This window comes from Pseudorca crassidens, chromosome 16, assembly GCF_039906515.1.
Source record: "Pseudorca crassidens isolate mPseCra1 chromosome 16, mPseCra1.hap1, whole genome shotgun sequence".
Taxonomy (NCBI): domain Eukaryota; kingdom Metazoa; phylum Chordata; class Mammalia; order Artiodactyla; family Delphinidae; genus Pseudorca; species Pseudorca crassidens.
In genome coordinates this window covers 33,824,342-33,849,071 of record NC_090311.1, presented here as the reverse complement: position 1 = coordinate 33,849,071, position 24,730 = coordinate 33,824,342, and the positions used below count along the sequence as shown (strand labels likewise).

Here is a 24,730-nt window from a genome sequence, read left to right as displayed (position 1 = left end):
TTGAATCTAGATAATATGATTATTCCAGAGAACTATATAGGTTAAGAAAGCCCCGGTAGAACCAAAAGATTGGATATTAACTCACTGTTAAGGTAGAATAAAGTGTGGGATTTCATAGTTTTCCTCTGAAGAGATCATCCTTCTCCTCCACTGCTGACACTTCAACAATTCAAGATGCTCACAGGACTGCTGGTACAATTTATGCTAAAATGGGAGTCAGAGAAGCAATTGATTCTTCCCTTAGCACCTCCCATTATTCTCAGGATCTTAAGTCTTCCTGAGTGATTGCCTCTGATCAGTGAATGTTCTTCCCCACTGGTGAGCTCTTCAACTTTATGTTCTTGCCTTCAGTATCTTGCCTTCTTGTTTTCAGTACTTTTTCTCCTACATCTGGACAAGGAATTATGTGTATGCCATGGGGATAAAAAACACAATCACATGGAAGATTTTTCAGTGTGAACAGTAGTTTAAAGTTCATGTTCCATTATACATTTTAATTAAGAGTTTCATTATTAAACTTATTCTCTCTGACCTGTTTTTTGTAGACTGGTTTTGGACTTTTTCTACCTAGGCAGTCCACCAAATCATGGGCTCTAGGACTTAAGGTTTATGAGAATTTCTTGCTGGGCAGGAATAGACGCTTCCTGGTTCACCACTATTTTTTTTTTTTTGTATAAACAATCAAGCTCCCTACCTCTGCAACCAAAAGACAGATGTTTTATATAGAAACCTTTCCTAATCATCTGTCTATAGGGATTTTTTCCTTACAATATTTCCTTTAGAAGGTGTCTCCCACAAAACTGAGAAGTTAGAGAGTTTTCTTCTGGTGGAAGAACTAGAGTCCTTAAGATCTGATAAGAAAATTTGTGCTTTGTTCAATTTTGGTTTCCCTTCTTGCACCCATTTAATATCTTGTGGTTTTTTTGAGCATTGGAAGCCTTCTGGAGTTTCTCATAAAGTGTCATCACTTTGTCAGAATCACAGTTTGGTTCTGGAATCTCCTTAGGTGACATAAATGGAAACCTTGTACTTTGCTAAGTAGCTCCCTCCCTTGGAGGTTCTCTGTATTTTGTGTTTAATTCTATGATCTCATGTCCCATTTATGGATTTGCTTGTTATATATTCACTCGAATGTCCTATAGGAACTTCAAACTTAGCATTTCTGAAAGTAACCTCATTATCTTCTCACTAAATCTGTGTTTTCTGTATTTCCTATCTCAGATAGCAGTATCTCCTATTTTCACAAGCCAGAAACTGGGGAGTACTTTAGACTTTTCAGGAGTATTTATACTCTATGTAGTTTGTTACAAAGTCCTACTTAGTAACTATCTGTAGATTCTGTATCCTCTGCTGTACATACCCGGACTGTTGTTATATCAAATTAATTATTCTTCTTATCTCTAGTCTTTTCTCCTTTTGCTTATTATCCTAAAATTCAACTTTAACCACATCACTCACTCTTCAGTGATTCCCAGTTACTCTTTACCTAAGTTCAGATTCCTCAGCATGAAACAAAAGCGTCATCTCTGGATACTCCCTCTTCCTGTGTGCTACAGAAGTACACATCTCATAAACTTTTGACTATACTGGTTGTTTCCTCTACCTAGAATGCCTTCCATTCTTCTAAATTTTCCAATCTGATGAATTACTGCTTTTTTCCCCCCCAAAAACTGACTTAAGTATCACTTCATCTGTAAAATCTATCTTCCTCTGTCTCACTACTACTAGCAAGAGATGGTCTCTTCCTCCTCAGTGCATATGTCTGTTGTACTTTTCACACTACATTATAATTGCATATTTTGTGTTTTTAACTGGACAGTGAGTTTTTAAAGTGAGGGGATATATCCTATTTATTTTTACCTTCCTGAGATCTAGCACTGTGCCTAGCATGAGATGCACAAAAAGTTTTTTTTTTTGAAGGAATTTAGAGCTGAGCTTTAGCTTCTCTAGGGAGAATTTTTTAAAGTAAAAGGCAGACTTGCATTTGTAGTGGGTTTTTTTCCCTCATTCTAATGTGATAGATGAATCCACTATGAGTAGTGTGATGCTTAATTAGTCATTAAATACCTAAAGTTCATAGTCTCAGTTAACATTTTCATATTATATCCCCTGGCACACATTTTATTAGTGTTCTTTAGGGGAAAATGGGACTAAATGGTCAAATAAGTTTTGGAAACCTGGGTTAAATAAAATTAAGCATATTTCTTATGAATTGTAAATCCCCTGGAAGGGAGGTAAAGTATGTAATATTTATCTTACTTATTTGAGCATAGAACCCTTTTTTCAAGGAGTATCTATTGATAATGTGTGAAATGTTAGTTTTGTACATAACACTGTTTGGAAGCAGTGTTCTAAATAAATAATTTTTTACTCTGAAAACCAAAAATCATAGACAAAATAAGTTTGGGCACAGAGGGAGAAAGGGAATTCTGATTTTTTTTTCAGTGAGTAGGTTAATAATGGTAATGGAGGAGAAGGGATAATGATTTTCTTAAGCACAAGCCTCTGGAGCCAGCCTTAAGGTCTAGGTGAGGGCAGAGCTAGATTTCTGTGGTTTGCATTGTCTGATTACTTGGGATTAGAAAGGTCTGATTAGCAGTAGTGTATTCCTCAGAGAAAATTCACCCTAAAGAGGCAGTGGGTAAACTTTCTACATGCTAACAGAACAGAGTAGCTACAATCTGACCTATCACAACAGAGGGAATGTTCCACTAATATGCGTTATGTAAGGAAATTAAAATCCTGGAATTAAGCCTATGTTTTTTTCAATCTCTGATAATGAAGTTCTGATAGTGAAGTATCACTAAAATGCGTAAAAAAAATATAAGGCTTCTCAACTTATTAATCTGTATAAATGTTCATTTTTGTCAATAATTAAGTCAGTTGTGGGATAACAACTTCTGCATTCCTAGTCTTCACAAGCTGTGGTCATTTTCTGTGGAAAATAAAATAAGCTTGCAACTTGATACCATAGTTCCTTCTGTGAGGTTAGTAGACATTTTTCTCTACAAATAATCCATTGGAGTTAAGGCAGCATATTTTATGTATGTTCCTGTATGTATCATATCTTTTAAATTTTTCTAGTGTTTTAAAATTAATGTATTTGGTTTTCCTCTTAAAAAACAACTAGTGGTAATTGTTTCGTAAAACCTTGACAGTGCTCCAAACCAAAGGTCATTAAAATAATTGAATCATTATTTGACCTGAATCACTCAAAGGAAGAGGAGTATACTCATTGGTAATTGATATAAAGCTTAACTCTAGGATGCAAAACAAAGTCTAAATAATGGAACTATTAGACATAGACTTTAATATTAATTAATTAATATTGGCGTGGCCAGAAAGTTCATTCGGGTTTTTCCGTAAGATGTTATGGAAAAACCCAAACGAACTTTTTGACCAACCCAGTGTATTCAAGGAATTATAAGGCAAGATTGAGAATTTGGAGATCATTGGAAACCATAAATCATCTGGAGATTCTAAAACTGAAAATATATTAACAAATTAAGAACTCAACATATAGGAGGCAGAACATATTAGACACAGCTGAAGAAAGAATTAATGAACCAGAAGATGGGTCAGAGGAAAATATCCAAATTGAAGCTCAGAAAGACAAAAGAATGGAAAGTACAGGAAAGAGTTTAGACATATGGGGTAAGGTGCAAAGGTTTAATGTATAATGTATAGTAATTATAGTCCCAGAAGGAGAAAAGAGAGAGAATAGGGCATAAAAAATATGGACAGACCTTGAAGCCACAAAAGTGCTATGAATTCTAAGCAGAAGAAATACAAACCCATATTTAGGCATATAATAGTAAAATACTGAAAACTAACAAAGAAAAAATTTAAAACAGCCGGAGGAAAAAATGTATTATCTTCAAAAGGACAATAATAATATCAGTCAATAGCTGACTTCTCAGCAGAATCAGTGGAAGCCAAAACATAGTGAAAAGTATATCTGAAGTGCTGATAAGCCTTATGTGTCAACCTAGAATTCTGTACCTAGCTAAAATCTTTTAGAAATGAAGGTGAAATGAAGGTATTTTTCAGATAAATAAAAACCTAGAGAATTTTTTTAGCAGACCTGCACTAAAGGAAATATTAGTGTTTTCAGACATAAAATCATCCCAGTTAGAAGGCCAGAGATGCAGAAGTAAATAGAAAGGGCAACTATTTGGGATAAAACTACATATCTATTGGCTGTATGAAACAAGATCATCTTATAAGGTTTATGTATGTATAGAATTAACAGTGTGAAACAACAACCGTACTTAAGTTGGGAGGGGAATTGATATGAGTTTTAAAAACTGTTAAATTATGCTGCTTTCAGAAGACGTATCTTACATATAAACATATAGAGAGGTTGAAAGCAAAAGGATGGAAGAGTTGTATCATGAAAAGATTAACCAAGAGAAAGCTGATGTATGTACATTAATATTAAAGTAGGCTTTAAGACAAAAAGCTTAAGAAAGAGTAACATTTCATAGTGATAAAAGGTTCAGTTCATCAGGAAAATAAACAATTCTAAATTTATTTCTATCTAATAACATAGTCTCAAAATATATAAAGGCAAAAATTGTCAGAATTAAAAGGAGAAATAGACATCTTGACAATCATAATAGATTTCAACACTCCTCTCAGTAACTACTAGAGCCAATAGATATAGTAAGGATTTAGTCCTTTAAAATAATGATTAGCAACTCTGACCTAATTGACACATGTAACACTGTATCTCTTGATTTCAGAATACACTTTTTTTTTTTTTTTTTCGGTACGCGGGCCTCTCACCGTTGTGGCCTCTCCCGTTGCGGAGCACAGGCTCTGGACGCGCAGGCTCAGCGGCCACGGCTCACGGGCCCAGCCGCCCCGCAGCATGTGGGATCTTCCCGGACCGGGGCACGAACCCGTGTCCCCTGCATCGGCAGGCGGACTCTCAACCACTGCACCACCAGGGAAGCCCCAGAATATACATTTTTAAAGAACATTTATCAAAATTGATTATGTTTTGGTCCATAGAGGAAATGTCAATACATTTCAAAGGATTGAAATAATACAGAACATATTATCTGGCCACATTGGAATTATTCCTGAAACTGGTAATAAATAGATAAGTAGAAAATCCCTATATATTTGGAAATTAAGAAATAAAATTTTAAATAACCCATGGGTCAAAGAAGAAACTCATTTGAAACCAGAAAATATTTTGAATTATAATGAAAATGTGATATATAAAAAACTGGTAGGATATGATAAAAGTCAAGTTTAAGGGAAATTTGTAGGCTTAAATTTATAAATTAGGAAAGAAAGGCAGAAATCAATGATCCTAAGTATCCATTTCAAGAAGTTAGAGAAACAGTAGCAAGTTAAACTCAATGAAAGTAGAAGTATTGATGTGACACAAAAAGCACAGGCAACATAAACAAAAATAAGTGGAATTGCATCTAACTCAAAAGCTTCTGCATAGCAAAGGAAACAGAGTGAAAAGACAACCTACGGAATGGAAGAAAATACTTGCAAACTGTATATCTGATTAGGGGTTAGTCTCCAAAATATGTAAGGAAATCATACAACTTAATAGCAAAAAACAAAACAAAACAAAACTAATCACCTGATTAAAAAGTGAGCTAGGTATTTGAAAAGACATTTCTCCAAAGGAGACATAAAAGTGGCCAACAGATATATGAAAAGATGCTAAACTTTATTAACCATTAGGGAAATGCAAATCAAAATCACAATGGGATGTCACTTTACACCTCTCGAGATGGCTATTATCAAAAAAACAAAAGATAGCAAGTGTTGGTAAGGATGTAGAGAAATTAGAACTCTTGCAAAATGTTGGCGGGAATGCATAATGGTGTAGCTGCTATGGAAAACAGTATGGAGGTTCCTCAAAAAGTTAACAATGGGGACTTCCCTGGTGGCACAGTGGTTAAGAATCTGCCTGCCAATGCAGGGGACATGGGTTTGAGCCCTGGTCTGGTAAGATCCCACATGCCACAAAGCAACTAAGCCCGTGTGCCACAACTGCTAAGCCTGCGCTCTAGAGCTCACGAACCACAACTACTGAGCCTGCATGCCACAACTACTGAAGCCCACGTGCCTAGAGCCTGCGCTCCACAACAAGAGAGGCCACCACAATGAGAAGCCCGAGCACTGCATCCAAGAGCACTGCTTGCCACAACTAGAGCAAGTCCATGCGCAGCAATGAAGACCCAACACAGCCAAAAAAAATTTAAAATAAATCAACTAATTAAAAAAAAAAGTTAACAATGGAGCTATCATATGTTCTACTATGGGTATTTATCCAAAAAACCTGAAATCGGGGTCTTGACGAATATTAGCACTCCCATGCTCTTTGCAGCATTATTCACAATATCTAAGATGTGGAAACAATGTAAACGTCCATTGACAAATGAATGGATTAAGAAAATGTGGTATGTACCTGTAATGGAATACTATCCAGTCTTTAAAAAGGAAATTATCAGCTATCTTAGTCAAATTCATAGAATCAAAGAGTGGGATGGTGGTTACCAGGGGGAAATGAGGAGTTACTAATCAACAGACATAAAGTTTCAGTATAGATGAACAAGCTCTAGGGAATTCCTTGGCAGTCCAGTGGTTAGTGATACCTACCAGGGTTCTTGGCCTTCCCTAATCAGTAGAAATTGACTAGAGGCCAGACAAGAAATTCAGCCAAGGCTTTACTGGGGCCCCTGCTGCAGCAGGGGGGGAGTGAGAACAGACAACAGGTTCCCTTGCTTGCTTACTCCCTGAGGAGGGGCGAGCTTGTTCCTTATATGGGGTGAGGGTAGGGGTGTGTCCATGGGTCAGGCCGGAGGGGTGACTTAGGTGTTTTGCCCACCCTTTAGGTGGCCTCATGTGTAGAGGGCATGCGCAGTACCCTGCTTTTGCTCTGGACTCTTAAAAAGTGGCAGTGGGGTTTTTTGGTCCCTTTGTATCTTTTGTCCATAGTTTGCCCCAACTGTGCATGCATGCAGTTATTTTTAGTCCCTTATAGTTTCTTTGTATTTTGTTGCTGGAGGAGAGGTTCGTCCAGGTGCAAGTTTTGCAGCATTGAAGCAAAGGGTCCCAGGTCCTAGGCCTGTCTCAGTTAGAACTCTGAGCTTTCACTGCCGTGGGCCCAGTTCTGTCCCTGGTCGGGGAACTAAGATCACACAAGCTGCACAGTGCGGCCAAAAAAAAAAAAAAAATGATGAACAAACTCTAGAGGTCTTCTATAAATATCAGTATTATACCTATCAACAATAATGTATTAAATTATTGATATACATATTAATAATGTAATATGTATGTACACTTAAAAATTTGAGGGTAGATCTCATGTTAGTGCTTACCACAATAAAATAAAATTGAAAAAAAGAAACTGGAAGGAGATAATCAAGAGTAGAAATCAATATAATAGAAAACAAAATACAAAAGGGAGTATCAGCAAAGACAAAAGTTGGTTCTTAGTCTTTTCAGATAAAATTGATAACCTCTGCAAGACTGTTGAAAAAAGGAGGGTGCAAATCATGAACAAAAATGGGACATCATTCCAGATCCTATACCTACAGACATTAAAAATATGAGAAAATATGAATAACTTCTTGAACCAATTTTGACTACAATAATTTTTCAAATAAACTTAATTTTTCTTTTTCCCAAATAGGCACAGCAGCAGAAACTCTTCAGTGTTATTCTGCAGAAGCAAAATAATGTAAAATTTGGGAAGACTATATATATAAATGATAGAATTCCAGAAGAAAGGAATGAAATTGTATTGAAACCTGTATTTGAGGAAGAGGATGAGAATGAAGAGGAGGTGATGGGAATTTGTTTCTTTCTTTGTATCTTTTTTTGTTTCTATCTTTGTTTCTTCCTTCCTTCCTTCCTTTCTTTTCTTTCTTTTTTCCTTTCTTTCCTTCCTCCCTCCCTCATCTATTATTGGATGTCTTTTTTCTCTTGAGTTGTAATATTGTCTGTGTGACACTCAGTCTTGCCATGTGGAAACTGAATTTACGTAGATCAGTTTGTAATGACCTATTAGGGCAAAGGAGTCGTCTGAAATGTTAGACTGAATAATTGACAGATAAACAAGATATATTGTAGATTATATTTGTAAGCTGCAGATAGTTGAACCTAGGTTTTCTGCCATAATTAGCAGTAAAAGTGTAAATTTAATGCTATTTTTGTAGTGATCACTGATAATTTAATTACCTGTGGCAGACATTTAATTGCATGATGGCTTAACCTTGCCATTTAGACTAATTCTGGATAGCCTACCTTTTTTTCCTTCGGCTGGTGCTGAGATACTACAAAATAATTTTAATATGATTAAAGTTAAGTTTTCAATTTCTTAAAAAAGTTTTACTAAGTCTAGAAACCTTGAAATTGTCCTAAATATTTGCTTTCTTTTATCCTCTTCATTCAAATTCATTCCTAGTTCTAGTGCTTCTTTTGTTCCCTCCACGAAGTCTTCTGTTGAGCCTACTTTTTATCTTTTCCGTTGAATTCCTTTTGAATTTAGTTAATACCATAAGGAGTCTAGTATTCCCAATTGTTTATAAGTTTTGCCTTGTCAGTGAGAGTTTAAATTCTTTTTCTAAGGACACTGTTGGGGTGTAGTAAGATCTTTTAATTGATTGATTAAAAAGGAACCATATAAATATGTGTCCATGGCGTCTCTGTGTTTGGGGGAACCACTGAGTGTTCAGTATGTACATTTGCACTATATGCCTGAGGATGAGTGAGTCTGTATGTATTTGTGAGTGTGTGTGTGTATATATATGTGTGTGTACGTATATGTATGTTAATATGTATATATGTATGTATATACATTTATGTTTGCATATATAGTAGATGTCTGATATACAGATAAATAAACAGCCTTAAATAGTTTAATGTCTTTCTAATGTGGAATTAATGTGGCCTGATTAGTCCCTTGAAATGAAATAAATGTTTTTGAAATCTACTTTTTTGCTCTTTCTTAATCAATATTCAGAGAATCTCTGTAAGTCTTTTCTCCCTTGAGATTCAGAATGGTAAAAATGGACCATCTAGTCTTCGTGTCTCAATTTTCCGTAGTCTGTTTTGTATATCTTTAATTGCTGGGAACATTGCCATCAGGCCCGACACCCAAATCCATACTCTAAGAGAAACTTGGTTGTTTCCCTGTTCTTTCCGATCTATTTAATTATTACTACATTTTGTTTCTATCATTTTCCCAAATAAGTAACTCTATAATAAAAATAATTTAAGTTCACTCAGAGGATTCATGAGAATAGAAATGTGTTCCTTTAAAAAGAGTTTATTTCTCAAGTTTGGGGAACTTTATATTACTGTTTCTTTAATTGTAAGATGTACTTTAAAAAATATTATTAACATCTCAGAATCGGGAAAAATCTTAAAATTGATGATACTACAGTTTCAAGTGGTAGTGTTTTTTTTCCTTCGTTAGTGTTCCATAAAATAATAATGATGATTTCTTCAATTTGATGAAATAATTATAAGTCATGCATAAGAGAAGGAACTTCATCTATAGGTAAATCATACATTTGTGCACCATCTTTACCAGAAGCAATAATGATGTATCTAGTTATCCATAGCAATTTTCTGGCAATCTATCAAGCATGATAAAGATATACAGTCTCTCCCCTTTATTACCTTATAATCTAAAATAGTCAACAATGATGATAAATATATGCAGAATGAATTACTAAACAAATGCCAAAACAAAATAGGCATTGTGTTTATAGTGTGTGCTTTTTATAGTTGATAAATGTTATAGTACGAAGTCCATGAATCTCCTTGTCTAACTTTATATTATTCAACAGTAGACTAGTAGTTTGACCTATAATTTTTTTTTTTTTTGACCTATAATTTTTTAAAAATGGTTTTATTTTTCAGGTTTTAACTGTTCAGGATCTTGTTGATTTTTCCCCTGTTTACCGATGTTTGCACATTTATTCTGTTCTGGTAAGTATCTTTTGTATATGTGCATGGGTGTGTATATATATATATATATATATATATATATATATATATATATATGTCTGTGTGTGTATACATATGTGTGTATACACATTTGTGTGTGTATATTTGTATTATCAAAAAGACAGGTATTCATTTTAGGCCTGCTTTTCTAAAGGCTGACCACAAGCTCATTGAGCTCTAAACCTTCATGCAATATGTTTTTGTGAAATATCCACTGTGTGTAAGGCAGTTACTTTTTTCTTTAACTTAATCATGGTACACTTTCAAGTATACTTTTCATGTATGTTAAAAGAACCTTACATTTCTCCCTTCTTGCCTTTGTACTGTTGTATCACAGTTACTTTTAAGTATGTTACTTCTACATTTGTTTACCCCACACTACATTGTTTTTAGTTTTGGTTAAACAATTATCTTTTTAAAAAACATAATCGCACTATTCTGATATAATTCATATACCCAAAATTTTACCCTTTTAAAGTATACAGTTCAGTGGTTTTAGTATAATTCACAAGGATGTGCAACCATTACAACTAATTCCAGCACATTTTATTACTACAAAAAGAAACCTCTTACCTGTTAGCAGTCACTCCTTATTCTCCCCTCCCCCCAGTCCCTGACAACCATTAATTTACTTTCTGTCTCTATGGATTTGCCTATTCTGGTATTTCATATAAATGGAATCATACTATATGTGGCCTTTTGTGTCCAACTTCTTTCATATAGGTAGAAGTTTAAGTTATTGATTGAGATCTGTCTTCTTTTTTATTGATTTTATTTTTGGCAGTGTTGGATCTTTGTTGCTGCTCACGGGCTTTCTCTAGTTGTGACAAGTGGGGGCTACTCTTTGTTGTGGTGTGTGGGCTTCTCATTGCGGTGGCTTCTCTTGTTGTGGAGCACGGGCTCTAGGTGTGTGGGCTTTGGTATTTGTGGCACGCAGGCTCAGTAGTTGCAGCACACGGGCTTAGTTGCTCTGTGGCATGTGGGATCTTCCTGGATCAGGGATTTAACCCATGTCCCCTGCATTAGCAGGTGAAGTCTTTTTTTTTTTTTTTTTTTTTTTATTTATTTATTTTTGGCTGCATTGGGTCTTCATTGCTGCACGCGGGCTTTCTCTAGTTGCGGCGAGCGGGGGCTACTGTTTGTTGCGGTGTGCGGGCTTCTTATTACAGTGGCTTCTCTTGTTGCAGAGCAGGGGCTCTAGGTGCACGGGCTCAGTAGTTGTGGCTCACGGACTCTAGAGTGCAGGCTCAGTTGTGGCACATGGGCTTAGTTGCTCCGCGTCATGTGGGATCTTCCCGGATCAGGGCTCGAACCCGTGTCCCCTGCATTGGCAAGCAGAGTCTTAATCACTGAGCCACCAGGGAAGTCCTGTCAGTTATATTCTTAACCACTATGCCACCAGGCAAGTCCCTTTCTTTTTTTTTTTTTTTGCGGTTCGCGAGCCTCTCACTGTTATGGCCTCTGCTCCGGACGCGCAGGCTCAGCGGCCATAGCTCACGGGCCCAGCCGCTCCACGGCATGTGGGGGTCTTCCCGGACCGGGGCACGAACCTGTGTCCCCTGCATCGGCAGGTGGACTCCCAACCACTGGGCCACCAGGGAAGCCCCCTTTCTTCTTTTTTAATACAGACATTTAAAGCTATAAATTTCCTTCTAACCACTGCTTTAGCTGCATTCCATGAGTTTTGGTGTGTTGTGTTTTTGTTTCCATTTATTTCAAAGTATTTTCTAATTTCCTGTGATTTCTTCTTTAACCCATTAGTTGTTTAGAAATGTGTTTAATCTCCATGTTTGTGAATTTCTGTTCACAAATAAAAGTTCTTCGGTCATTGATTCCTAATTTAATCCCACTGTAGTCACAGATCATACTTTGTATATTCCAGTCCTTTTAAATTTATTGAGGCTTGTTTTATGGCATAACATGCTTTATCCTGGAGAATGTTTCATGTATACTTGAGAATAATGTGTATCTGGCTGTTGTTGGGTGGTGTTTTCTATAGCCATCAGTTAGGTTTAGTTGATTATAGTGTTCACATCTTCTTTATCCTTGTTGATCTTTTGCTTGTTTTGTCTGTTATTAAAAATGGCATTATTGAAGCCTCCAGCTATAACTGTTGAATTGTCTGTTCTTCCTTAGTTCTGCCACTTTTTGCTTCATATATTTTTGAGGCTTTGTTGTTACGTGTGTATATGTTTATAATTGTTATGTCTCTGTAGTAAGACCTTTTTTCACTATAAAATGTGTTTCTTTGTAATATTTTTTGTCTTAAATTCTATTTTGGCTGATATTAGTATAGGCACTCAGGCTCTTTTGGTTACTCTTGGCATGGTATATTTTTTTATTATGTTATTTTTGACCTTTTTGTGTCTTTGAATCTAAAGTGTGTCTCTTGTAGGATAGCATATAGATGGATCTGTTTTCTTTTCAGTTCAGTCTGCTGATCTCTTCCTTTTGATTGGATTGTTTAGTTCATTTATATTTAATGTAATTGCTGATAAGGTAGGATTTACATCTACCGGTTGTTTTAATATGTCTGATGTCTTTTTTTGTTCCTCTCTTTCTCCATTATTGCCTTCTTTTGCATCAAATAGATATTTTCTCATGTACCATTTTAATTCCCTTGTCATTTATTTATATGCACACACACACACACACACATTTATATATTTAGTATTTTCTTAGTGTTTGCCCTGGGAATTACAACTAACATCTTTATCTTAAAACAGTATAATTAGTTCTCATTAATCCCTCTCCTTTGTGTTATTTTTCTCATACTATTTATATATTTACACATTAGCCATTGACACAGTTTTATAATTCTTTATGCAGTTGTTTTTTTAAATTAGAAAAAAAAAGAGTTACAAACAAAAATACACATATACTGTCTTTATATTTTCCTCTGTATTTACTTTTACTGGTACTTTTTATTTCTTCATGTGAATTAGAGTTACTGTCTAGTGTCCTTGCGTTTCTGCCTGAAGTACTCCTGTTGGTGTTTCTTTTAGGGAAGGTTCTGGTAGTGTCAAATTCTCTCAATTTTGTTTATCTGGGAGTGTCTTAATTTCTCTTTTGCTTTTTTTTTTTTTGGCCACACTGTGCAGCTTGTGGGATCTTAGTTCCCCAACCAGCGATTGAACCTGGGCCCTCGGCTGTGAAAGCACAGAGTCCTAACCACTAGACCACCAGGGAATTCCCTCTCCTTTGCTTTTTAAGAGTAGTTTTGTTGGATATAGAATTCTTGGTTTTTCTTTCAGCGCTTTGAATATGTCATCCCACTGCCTTCTTAAGCCATTTACTTTTAAGGAGTTTTGAGGTTTGGATCATTTATGTAATTGAAAAAAGAATGGTAATTATGTTAATTAGAGCAAATAGAACTATCTTTATTTGTTAACTTTTTTCTTTTAGTCCTCTATTAAAAGACAGGACTAGTTCTGCACTTCCTAGCTGAGATGAAAGTGATCTAACAGCACAATATCAATGTAAACTTGCTGTTTTACAGATAAGTAAGTGACGTTTCAAGTGTGTTGAACTTCATTGAATAGACCTTTAAAAAGAGTTTCTCTTTTTAAAGCTATAATAAATCATAGTGTAGTATCAAAACAATAATACTTTTAGTCTAGTCTCTGATAAAATATTTCTTTCAGTGTGTGTGAGTATAAACTACCTTAACTTCATAGATTCTTTTCAATGTGAGGTGGTAGTATATACATTTAACTGCATTCATACCTGAGGCAAACAGAGGGTAGGTTCCATCACGATTACACTGCTATCTGTAGTAACATTGAAAACTAGGCTTCCTTTTGTCTAATCACATGAAGTTGTTTTTTTGTTTTGTTTTGTTTGTTTTTATAAATTTATTTTATTTATTTATTTTTGGCTGCGTTGGGTCTTCGCTGCTGTGTGTGGGCTTTCTCTAGTTGTGGCAAGCAGGGGCTACTCTTTGTTGCAGTGCATGGGCTTCTCATTGTGGTGGCTTCTCTTGTTGCGGAGCACGGGCTCTAGGCACACGGGCTTCAGTAGTTGTGGCGCATGGGCTTAGTTGCTCCGCAGCATGTGGGATCTTCCCGGACAAGGGCTCGAACCTGTTTCCCCTGCATTGGCAGGTGAATTCTTAACCACTGCGCCACCAGGGAAGCCCCACATGAAGTTTTATTCTTTCACAACTCCTTTCAAATTGGATGTTCTCCTATAAGTTTTTGAGTTTGGTGTAGAGGAATGATTTTTTGCTTTGATAGTGCACAATTTTTCTGTCTTTTATGGCAGCGTGCTACAGTGAGTTCCAGTAGGCACTTCTGTTACTTTGTATTATTCCTGTTCTATATGTGTATGATCTGCAAGAGACCATGAGTGTTTGTTGTTCTTTCCCCAGTGCCTTCCATTTTACCTGATATTTCATAAAGATTTGCTGCATTTAGTAATTGACTCTTTAACACAACACTCAGTTTTTAATACAGACACATTATATACTTTATCTGGGAGTTTATGTCAACAGGCACTAAGTCCTCTGGGAAAGACTGTATCTTTATACCTGTGTAACAAATGTGGCTGTTGGCAGGTCTCAGTTTCTTGCTGCATGGGCTGTCTGCAAGTCTGCCTGATAGTCTTCATGACGTGGCAACTGGCTTTCCCCAGAAGTGAGTGATCTGAGAGAGACCAAATGAAAACCATGATGCCTTTTATAACTTAATCTCAGAAGTGACATACTTTTACTTCTCCTGCATCCTATTGGTCACATAGACCAACCTTGGTACAATGTGGGAGGAGACTACACAAGGGATCTTTGGGGGGTGTCTTGGAGGCTACCACACTTACTTTATAAAAGAAAGACATATCCTTCACTGATACCTGGTGGTACCATTGTGCATTGTCTTGATGTGTAAAAACTTCCAAGGTGCCAAATAAAGGAGAAGTCTTCTTTAATGATTAATCAAGGGACAGTATTCACAAAGGGTTCCTCCCTTTCTCTTCCTGTGCAGATTAATAGTAAACCATGTTAGAAATAGTGTATTTTGTCCTGTGGTCAGATTTTCTTAGTTCTTGTACAACATATTCAGAAGTTGAGGCTTGCCAACTAATTTTCTTAATTTCCTTCACTGACAGCGATATTTTCTTTCATCAGTCAAAAATGTATAAAGGCTAAGTGACAAGTTGGGCAACAGTCAAATTATTTGAACTTACCTTTAGTCTTCTTAATTGTCATGATACCAAATAAGGTTACTATCTATGAACCATAATGCCAAAACTTGTTCTTGGTATTCAATATGAAATACCATTCCGCATTTAAATCCAGTTGTTAAAAACTGAAAAATGACTCTTACGGGGTAAAGTTTTCTGTTTAGCAGTGTGTTTGTGTATGTGTGTTTTTCATTACTCTTCTGATTTTATTTTAGGGTGATGAGGAAACATTTGAAAATTATTACCGAAAACAAAGAAAGAAACAGGCAAGACTGGTATTGCAACCCCAATCAAATATGGTAAGTATGTGAAAATTTTGAATTGGTTATGTTGAAGTTTTTATCCTCTTTAATTTCTTCAAGGCATGCATTCAACTACAAATATTTATTGAATACCTACCATTTCCAATCATTGGTTTAGGTGTGAAGGTTACAGCAGTGAACAAAATGGCTATGGCTAAGTCCCTTCTCTCATGAAACATTCTATTAGGGAAGATAGACTGTAAGTGAATAAATAAGACAATGAATACATAAAAAGATAAATAAGTAAATATATAAAATGTCAGGGAGTGATAATTAGTTTCTGACGATGTGATAGACTGTGTATCTTGATTAATTGTTCTACTGAAAAAACAGCTAAAGGTGCTGGATAAGACATTTTTTAAAATCTTAAGTTCTTTTTAAATGTACTGAATATCAGGTAGGAAAGTATAGTCCTGACGAAGACGAAATAAGTAATCTGAAAGGGCTTTGTTTGTGGGATTTTTATTAGCCATTCTCAAGAATATATGTATTTTTTTGGTTACAAAATTGTGATGTATTCACTGTAAAAAAATAAGGAAAAATTGAAATAAAATAATACATAATGTAAAAAAAAAACCAAACTAAGTCAATATGGAACTGTTCTATATGTTGGTTATGGTGATAGGTATGTGACTAGACGTATTTGTGAAAACACATAGAAACAGCACATGAAAAAGAGTTTTGTTCATGTAACTTATACCTCAATACACCTAAATATAAGAAAAACAAAACAGGAAAACCTAAATGAGGAAAGAAATTCAGACAGGCATAATGAAGAACTGAATGTAGCTTTTATCCTAGGGGCATGGGCTGAATGGGAAAGCATAAGTTTTGAGGACATAGGGGTACAGGGGGCTAAGCATAGAGTCACCCAAAGTGGGTGATAAGAGACTGTCTCCTTTGTAAGGCTGAGACTCCAAAGAATTATAGCCCATTATTAGTATGACCTAGAGATAAAACCATCTAGCAAAAGCTCTCTGGTCCTTCTGCCAAATACACTAAAGAAAATTACCTATCCCAAATCCTGGTGCTGAGTGAACAAAGAGAAAAAATCTCTGAGAATTCATAACAAGCAGTTCCTCAAATGTGTTTGCAATCCAAATTCATTCTACTTGGATAATCAAAAAAATCTCAAGCTGAAAATTTAAAGTGGTTCCATTTTGATACTGTCTCCAGGTGCCTAGTAGAAGCAAATGCAGTTCTTCTCCGAACCTTCATACCAAATTAAAGGATATCCATAGTTGAGGTTTCAAGGAAAATTAGCAACTCATACTCAGAATTAGCTATCAAACAAGTGAGAATCATTAGAAATACTGACAACAGAGATCAATTGTAAAAGACTTTCAATGTTTGAGTTATAAGGCATAGAATATAAAATAACACTATTATATTTAAAGAAATAAAAGGCAAGCTTGCTGATATCATTAGGCAACAAGAAACTCTAAAGGAATTACCAAAAAAATGTGGAAAAAAAATCAAGTAGAATACCTAGTAATTAAAGATATATTAGCCAGGGCTTCCCTGGTGGCGCAGTGGTTGAGAGTCCGCCTGCCGATGCAGGGGACATGGGTTTGTGCCCCGGTCCAGGAAGATCCCACATGCCGCGGAGCGGCTGGGCCTGTGAGCCATGGCCGCTGAGCCTGCGCGTCTGGAGCCTGTTCTCCTCAACGGGAGAGGCCACAGCAGTGAGAGGCCCGTGTACCACAAAAAAATAAAAAATAAAAAAAAAGATACACTAGCCAACATGAAAAATTTTGTGAACAGGTTGATGAATTCTCTTAGTTGATCTGAAGAAATTGCTAGACTACATCATAGAGTGACAAAAGAATGAAAATATAGAAGAAAGATAGGGGAGATACAGAGAGGTCTAACATATTTAGTTGCAGTTTTAGAAAGAGAGGATAGAACAAGAGGGACAGAGGAATATTTGAGGTAATACCTGAGAACTTACTAAGACAGATGAGAAACAGAAACCTACAGTCAAGTCCAAGGAATCCAAGTAGGTTAAATAAAAAGGAGTACACTTTTAGAGAACTTAAAATGAAAATGTAGAACACCAAAGATAAAGAGAAAATAGAAGACCTGAAAAACATTATGAGCTAAGTGAACTAATTGACATTTATCGAATAATTCACCCAAAACAGCAGAATACATGTGCTTTTCCAAGTGTACCTGGAAGTTTCACCAAGATAGATCATATTCTGGGTAATAAAATAAATCTCAATAAATATTTAAAAACTTGAAATTGTACAAAGTGTGTCTTTTTACTACAAGAGAATGAAATTATCCATATGCAAAAAAATGAATGTTGATGCTTACCTCATTCAACATTTCAAGAAATGGATCATGGACCCAAATATAAGAGCTAAAATTGTAAAACTTTTAGAAAAGACAAAGGTTAAGGCAAAGGAGAGGCCACAACAGTGAGAGGCCCGTGTACCAAAAAAAAAAAAGTTGTACCTCGACATAATGGAATACTACTCAGCAGTAGAAAAGGAACTGATACATGCAGTGACATGGATAAATCTTAGAAACACTATTCTAGGTGAAAAAATTCAGATACAGCAAAGTTATGTATAGTACGATTTGTGTTACATGACATTTTTGAAAAGGCAAAACTATGGGATAGAATGGGATCTGTGACAACGGGCCAGGGTTGGGCAGAGTGATTCACTATAGAGGGGCATAAAGGGAACTTTTTATGAGACGGAAATATTCTATATCTTGATTTTGGTTGTGGTGACACAAATGTCTACGTTCATCAAAACTCATCGGACTCTGTATGTAAAAAGCGTTTTAATTTTGCTTTATGTAAATTATGCCTCAGTAAATTTGACTTTAAAAACAAAGATAAAGAGAAGACCTCAGAAATACCCAGAGAGAAGAGATTATTTTCAAATAAACAAGACAGTGGAATATTTTCAGTGCTGAAGGAAAATAGCTGTCTACCTGGGATTCTATATTCAGCGGAACAAGGGCAAAGATAGACATTTTCAGACAAAGAAGAGGAGAGTTTGTTACCAAGACACCCTTACTAAAGAAAGGATATACTGCAGTCAAAAGGAAAGTGATGCCAACTGGAAGATAGGAGATGCTAGAATGAATGAATAGCAAGGAAAGTATAAATATGTGGACAAATCTGTGTTGACTGTAGAAAATAATATTAATAAAATATTATGGACATTAAAACAAGATAGAGTTGAAATGCACAGTAACAATAACATAAACATTAGAGTGAGATGGAAGTTAATGAAGTGAAACTGTTCTGCAGTTTTGGAATTGTCCAGAAAAGAGTAAAATTATTGATTAATTTTAGAGTTTGATTACTTAAGTATGCATAATGTAATTTCTGTAACCACTAAAAGAATAGAAACAATATATACTTAAATATAATTTTTTATTTTTTCTCTACATCTGTGTCTCAATTTCTGCCCTGCAAACCAGTTCATCTGTACCATTTTTCTAGGTTCCACATATATGTGTTAATATACGATATTTGTTTTTCTGACTTACTTCACTCTGTATGACAGTCTCTAGATCCATCCACGTCTCTACAAATGACCCAATTTCGTTCCTTTTTATGTCTGAGTAATATTCCATTGTATATATGTACCACATCTTCTTTACCCATTTGTCTGTTGATGGGCATTTAGGTTGCTTCCATGAACTGGCTACTGTAAGTAGTGCAGCAATGAACATTGGGGTACATGTGTCTTTTTCAATTACAGTTTTCTCTGGGTATATGCCCAGTAGTGGGATTGCTGGGTCATATGGTAATTCTATTTTTAGTTTTTTAAGGAACCTCCATAGTGGTATCAATTTACCTTCCCACCAGCAGTGCAAGAGGGTTCCCTTTCCTCCACACCCTGTCCAGCATTTGTTGTTTGTAGAATTTCTGATGATGCCCATTCTAACTGGTGTGAGGTGATACCTAATTGTACTTTTGATTTGCATTTCTCTAATAATTAGTGATGTTGAGCAGCTTTTCATGTTCTTCTTGGCCATCTGTATGTCTTCTTTGGAGAAATGTCTATTTAGGTCTTCTGCCCATTTTTGGATTGGGTTGTTTGTTTTTTTAATATTGAGCTGCATGAACTGCTTATATATTTTGGAGATTAATCCTCTGTCCGTTGATTCGTTTGCGAATATTCTCTCCCATTCTGAAGGTTGTATTTTCGTCTTGTTTATGGTTTCCTTTGCTGTGCAAAAGCTTTTAAGTTTCATTAGTTCTCATTTGTTTATTTTTGTTTTTATTTCCATTACTCTAGGAGGTGGATCAAAAGAGATCTTGCTGTGATTTATGTCAAAGAGTGTTCTTCCTATGTTTTCCTCGAAGAGTTTTACAGTGTCTGGACTTACATTTAGGTCTCTAATCCATTTTGAGTTTATTTTTCTGTATGGTGTTAGGAATGTTCTAATTTCATTCTTTTACATGTAGCTGTCAGATTTTCTCAGCACCACTTATTGAAGAGACTGTCTTTTCTCCATTGTATATATCCTTGTCTCCTTTGTCATAGATTAGTTGACCATAGGTGCGTGGGTTTATCTCTGGGCTTTCTATCTTGTTCCATTGATCTATATTTCTGTTTTTGTGCCAGTACCATATTGTCTTGATTATTGTAGCTTTGTAGTATAGTCTGAAGTCAGGGAGTCTGATTCCTCCAGCTCTGTTTTTTTCCCTCAAGACTACTTTTGCTATTCGGGGTCTTTTGTGTCTCCATACAAATTTTAAGATTTTTTAGTTCTAGTTCTATAAAAACTGCCACTGGTAATTTGATAGGGATTGCATTGAATTTGTAGATTGCTTTGGGTAGTATAGTCATTTTCACAATATTGATTCTTCCAATCCAAGAACATGGTGTATCTCTTCATCTGTTGGTATCATCTTTAATTTCTTTCATCAGTGTCTTATAGTGTTCTGCATACAGGTCTTTTGTCTCCCTAGGTAGGTTTATTCCCAGGTATTATTCTTTTTGTTGCAATGGTAAATGGGAGAGTTTCCTTAATTTCTCTTTCGGATTTTTCTTCATTAGTGTATAGGAAAGCAAGAGATTTCTGTGCATTAATTTTGTATCCTGCAACTTTACTAAATTCATTGATTAGCTCTAGTAGTTTTCTGGTGGCATCTTTAGGATTCTCTATGTATAGTATCATGTCATCTGCAAACAGTGACAGTTTTACTTCTTCTTTTCCAATTTGTATTCCTCTTATTTCTTTTTCTTCTCTGATTGCCGTGGCTAGGACTTCCAAAACTATGTTGAATAATAGTGGTGAGAGTGGACATCCTTGTCTTGTTCCTGATCTTAGAGGAAATGCTTTCAGTTTTTCACCATTGAGAATGATGTTTGCTGTGGGTTTGTCATATATGGCCTTTATTATGTTGAGGTAGGTTCCCTCTATGACCACTTTCTGGAGAGTTTTTATCATAAATAGGTATTGAATTTTGTCAAAAGCTTTTTCTGCATCTATTGAGATGATAATATGGTTTTTATTCTTCAGTTTGTTAATATGGTGTATCACATTGATTGATTTGCATATATTGAAGAATCCTTGCATCCCTGGGATAAATCCCACTTGGTCATGGTATATGATCCTTTTAATGTGTTGTTGGATTCTGTTTGCTAGTATTTTGTTGAGGATTTTTGCATCTATATTCATCAGTGATATTGGTCTGTAATTTTCTTTTTTTGTAGTATCTTTGTCTAGTTTTGGTATCAGGGTGATGGTGGCCTCATGGAATGAATTTGGGAATGTTCCTTCATCTGCAATTTTTGGAAGAGTTTGAGAAGGATGGGTGTTAGCTCTTCTCTAAGTGTTTGATAGAATTCACCTGTGAAGCCATCTGGTCCTGGACTTTTGTTTGTTCGAAGATTTTTTTTTTTTTTTTTTTTTGCGGTACGCAGGCCTCTCACTGTTGTGGCCTCTCCTGTTGCAGAGCACAGGCTCCGGATGCGCAGGCTCAGCGGCCATGGCTCACGGGACCAGCCACTCCATGGCACATGGGATTCCCCTGGACCGGGGCACGAACCCGTGTCCCGTGCATCGGCAGGCGAACTCTCAACCCCTGCGCCACCAGGGAAGCCCAGTTGGAAGATTTTTAATCACAGTTTCAATTTCATTACTTGTGATTGGTCTGTTCATATTTTCTATTTCTTCCTGGTTCAGTCTTGGAAAGTTATACCTTTCTAAGAATTTGTCCATTTCTTCCAGGTTGTCCATTTTATTGGCATAGAGTTGCTTGTAGTAGTCTCTTAGGATGCTTTGTATTTCTGTGGTGTCTGTTGTAACTTCTTCTTTTTCATTTCTAATTTTATTGATTTGAGTCCTCTCTCTCTTTTTCTTGATGAGTCTGGCTGATGGGTTATCAGTTTGGTTTATCTTCTCAAAGAACCAGCTTTTAGTTTTATTGATCTTTACTATTGTTTTCTTTGTTTCTATTGCATTTATTTCTGCTCTGCTCTTTATGATTTCTTTCCTTCTGCTAACTTTGGGTTTTGTTTGTTCTTCTTTCTCTAGTTCCTTTAGGTGTAAGGTTAGATTGTTTATTTGAGCTTTTTCTTGTTTCTTGAGGTAGGCTTGTATAGCTATCAACTTCCCTCTTAGAACTGCTTTTGCTGCATCCCATAGGTTTTGGATCGTCGTGCTTTCATTGTCATTTGTCTTTAGGTATTTTTTGATTTCCTCTTTGATTTCTTCAGTGATCTCTTGGTTATTTAGTAACGTATTGTTTAGCCTCCATGTGTTTGTGTTTTTTACGTTTCTTTTTCCCTGTAGTTGATTTCTAATCTCATAGCGTTGTGGTCAGAAAAGATGCTTGGTATGATTTCAATTTTCTTAAATTTACTGAGGCTTGATTTGTGACCCAAGATGTGATCTATCCTGGAGAATATTCTGTGTGTACTTGAGAAGAAAGTATAATCTGCTGTTTTTGGATGGAATGTCCTATAAATATCAATTAAATCTATCTGGTCTATTGTGTCATTTAAAGCTTCTGTTTCCTTATTTATTTTCATTTTGGATGAGCTGTCTATTGATGTAAGTGAGGTGTTAAAGTCCCCCACTATTACTGTGTTACTGTCAATTTCCTCTTTTATAGCTGTTAGCAGGTGCCTTATGTATTGAGGTGCTCCTGTGTTGGGTGCATATATATTTATAATTGTTATCTCTTCTTCTTGGACTGATCCCTTGATCATTATGTAGTGTCCTTCCTTGTCTCTTGTAACATTCTTTATTTTAAAGTCTATTTTATCTGATATGAGTATTGCTACTCCAGCTTTCTTTTGATTTCCATTTGCATGGAATATCTTTTTCCATTCCCTCACTTTCAGTCTGTATGTGTCCCTAGATCTGAAGTGGGTCTCTTGTAGACACCCTATATATGGGTCTTGTTTTTGTATCCGTTCAGCAAGCCTGTGTCTTTTGGTTGGAGCATTTAATCCATTCATGTTTAGGGTAATTATTGATATGTGTGTTCCTAGTACCATTTTCTTAATTGTTTTGGGTTTGTTTTTGTAGGTCCTTTTCTTCTCTTGTGTTTCCCACTTAGAGAAGTTGCTTTAGCATTTGTTATAGAGCTGGTTTGGTGGTGCTGAATTCTCTTAGCTTTTGGTTGTCTGTAAAGCTTTTGATTTCTCCATCAAATCTGAATGAGATCCTTGCCAGGTAGAGGTAATCTTGGTTGTAGTTTCTTCCCTTTCATCACTTTAAGTATATCATGCCACTCCCTTCTGGCTTGTAGAGTTTCTGCTGAGAAATCAACTGTTAACCATGTGGGAGTTCCCTTGTATGTTATTTGTTGTTTTTCTCTTGATGCTTTCAGTAATTTTTCTTTGTCTTTAATTTTTGCCAGTTTGATTACTATGTGTCTCAGCGTGTTTCTACTTGGGTTTATTCTGTATGGGACTGTCTGCGCTTCCTGGACTTGGGTGGCTATTTCCTTTCCCATGTTAGGGAAGTTTTCGACTATAATCTCTTCAAATATTTTCTCGGGTTCATTCTTTTTCTCTTCTTCTTCTGGGACCCCTATAATGTGAATGTTGTTGCGTTTAATGTTGTCCCAGAGGTCTCTTAGGCTGTCTTCATTTCTTTTCATTCATTTTTCTTTATTCTGTTCCGCAGCAGCAAATTCCACCATTCTGTCTTCCAGGTCACTTATCCGTTCTTCTGCCTCAGTTATTCTGCTATTGATTTCTTCTAGTGTATTTTTCATTTCAATTACTGTATTGTTCATCTCTGTTTGTTTGTTCTTTAATTCTTCTGGGTCTTTGTTAAACATTTTTTGCATCTTCTCTATCTTTGCCTCCATTCTTTTTCTGAGGTCCTGGATCATCTTAACTATCATTATTCTGAATTCTTTTTCTGGAAGGTTGCCTATCTCCACTTCATTTAGTTGTTTTTCTGGGGTTTTATCTTGTTCCTTCATCTGGTACATAGCCCTCTGCCTTTTCATCTTGTCTGTCTTTCTGCGAATGTGGTTTTTGTTCCACAGGCTGCAGGATTGTAGTTCTTCTTGCTTCTGTTGTCTCCTTGCCTCTGTCCTTCTTCTTGCTTCTGTTCTTCTTGCTTCTCTACTTAAATATAATTTTAAAAAGCTAGAATGATAAAAAACAATTATGTCTTAGAGTTGATAAAAATGCTGATTTAAATCTATAAGTACTTGATAACATTGACTCAAAATATTTAAAGCAAAATTGCCACAGCTTAACGGATAAATAAAAACATCCGTAAGCATAGTGGATGCTTCAGTATCTTATCAGCCAGTAGACAGAATATTAGTAAGAATACAGAACATGCTTAATAGGCTTATCTAATAAACTGTATAGAATTCTGTTTGGGAATTCCTTGAGGGTCCAGTGGTTAAGACTCAGTGCTTTCACTGCCATGGGCCCAGGTTCAGTCCCTGGTCGGGGAACTGAGATCCCAAAAGCCACACAGTGCAGCCAAAAAAAAAGGAATTCTGTTTCAACACCTGTAGAAACATTTTTTTAAGTACACATGGAACATAAAATGTGACTACATACTGTGTTATAAAGCAGGTATCAAGAAATATCAAACATTTGTGTCATGGAGACTGTATTCTCTGATCATAGTATTTTTAAGCCAAATAGTAATAACAGTCCCCTCTCTGAAAAAATCCAGATGTTTGAAATTTTTGATCACTTTTATGAAATATATAAAATATAATATTTGAACTTAATTGTTATATTTCATGTAATAAACTTTTATGAAATTCAAATGATCAAATATTTTCCTGTATACCT

At 35.8% G+C, this 24,730-nt stretch overlaps 1 protein-coding gene across 4 annotated transcripts in view; it reads left to right on the top strand.

Moving 5' to 3' along the window:
- The window catches only part of EXOC6 (exocyst complex component 6), a 205,854-nt gene that overhangs the window by 61,514 nt on the left and 119,610 nt on the right, over window positions 1–24,730 (top strand). For all 4 annotated transcript variants that reach the window (XM_067709983.1, XM_067709985.1, XM_067709986.1 and 1 more), the window contains exons 7-9: window positions 7,670–7,822; window positions 9,907–9,975; window positions 15,384–15,467. In XM_067709983.1, coding sequence (XP_067566084.1) covers window positions 7,670–7,822; window positions 9,907–9,975; window positions 15,384–15,467 — 306 coding nt within the window. The remainder of the gene's footprint in view (window positions 1–7,669; window positions 7,823–9,906; window positions 9,976–15,383; window positions 15,468–24,730) is intronic.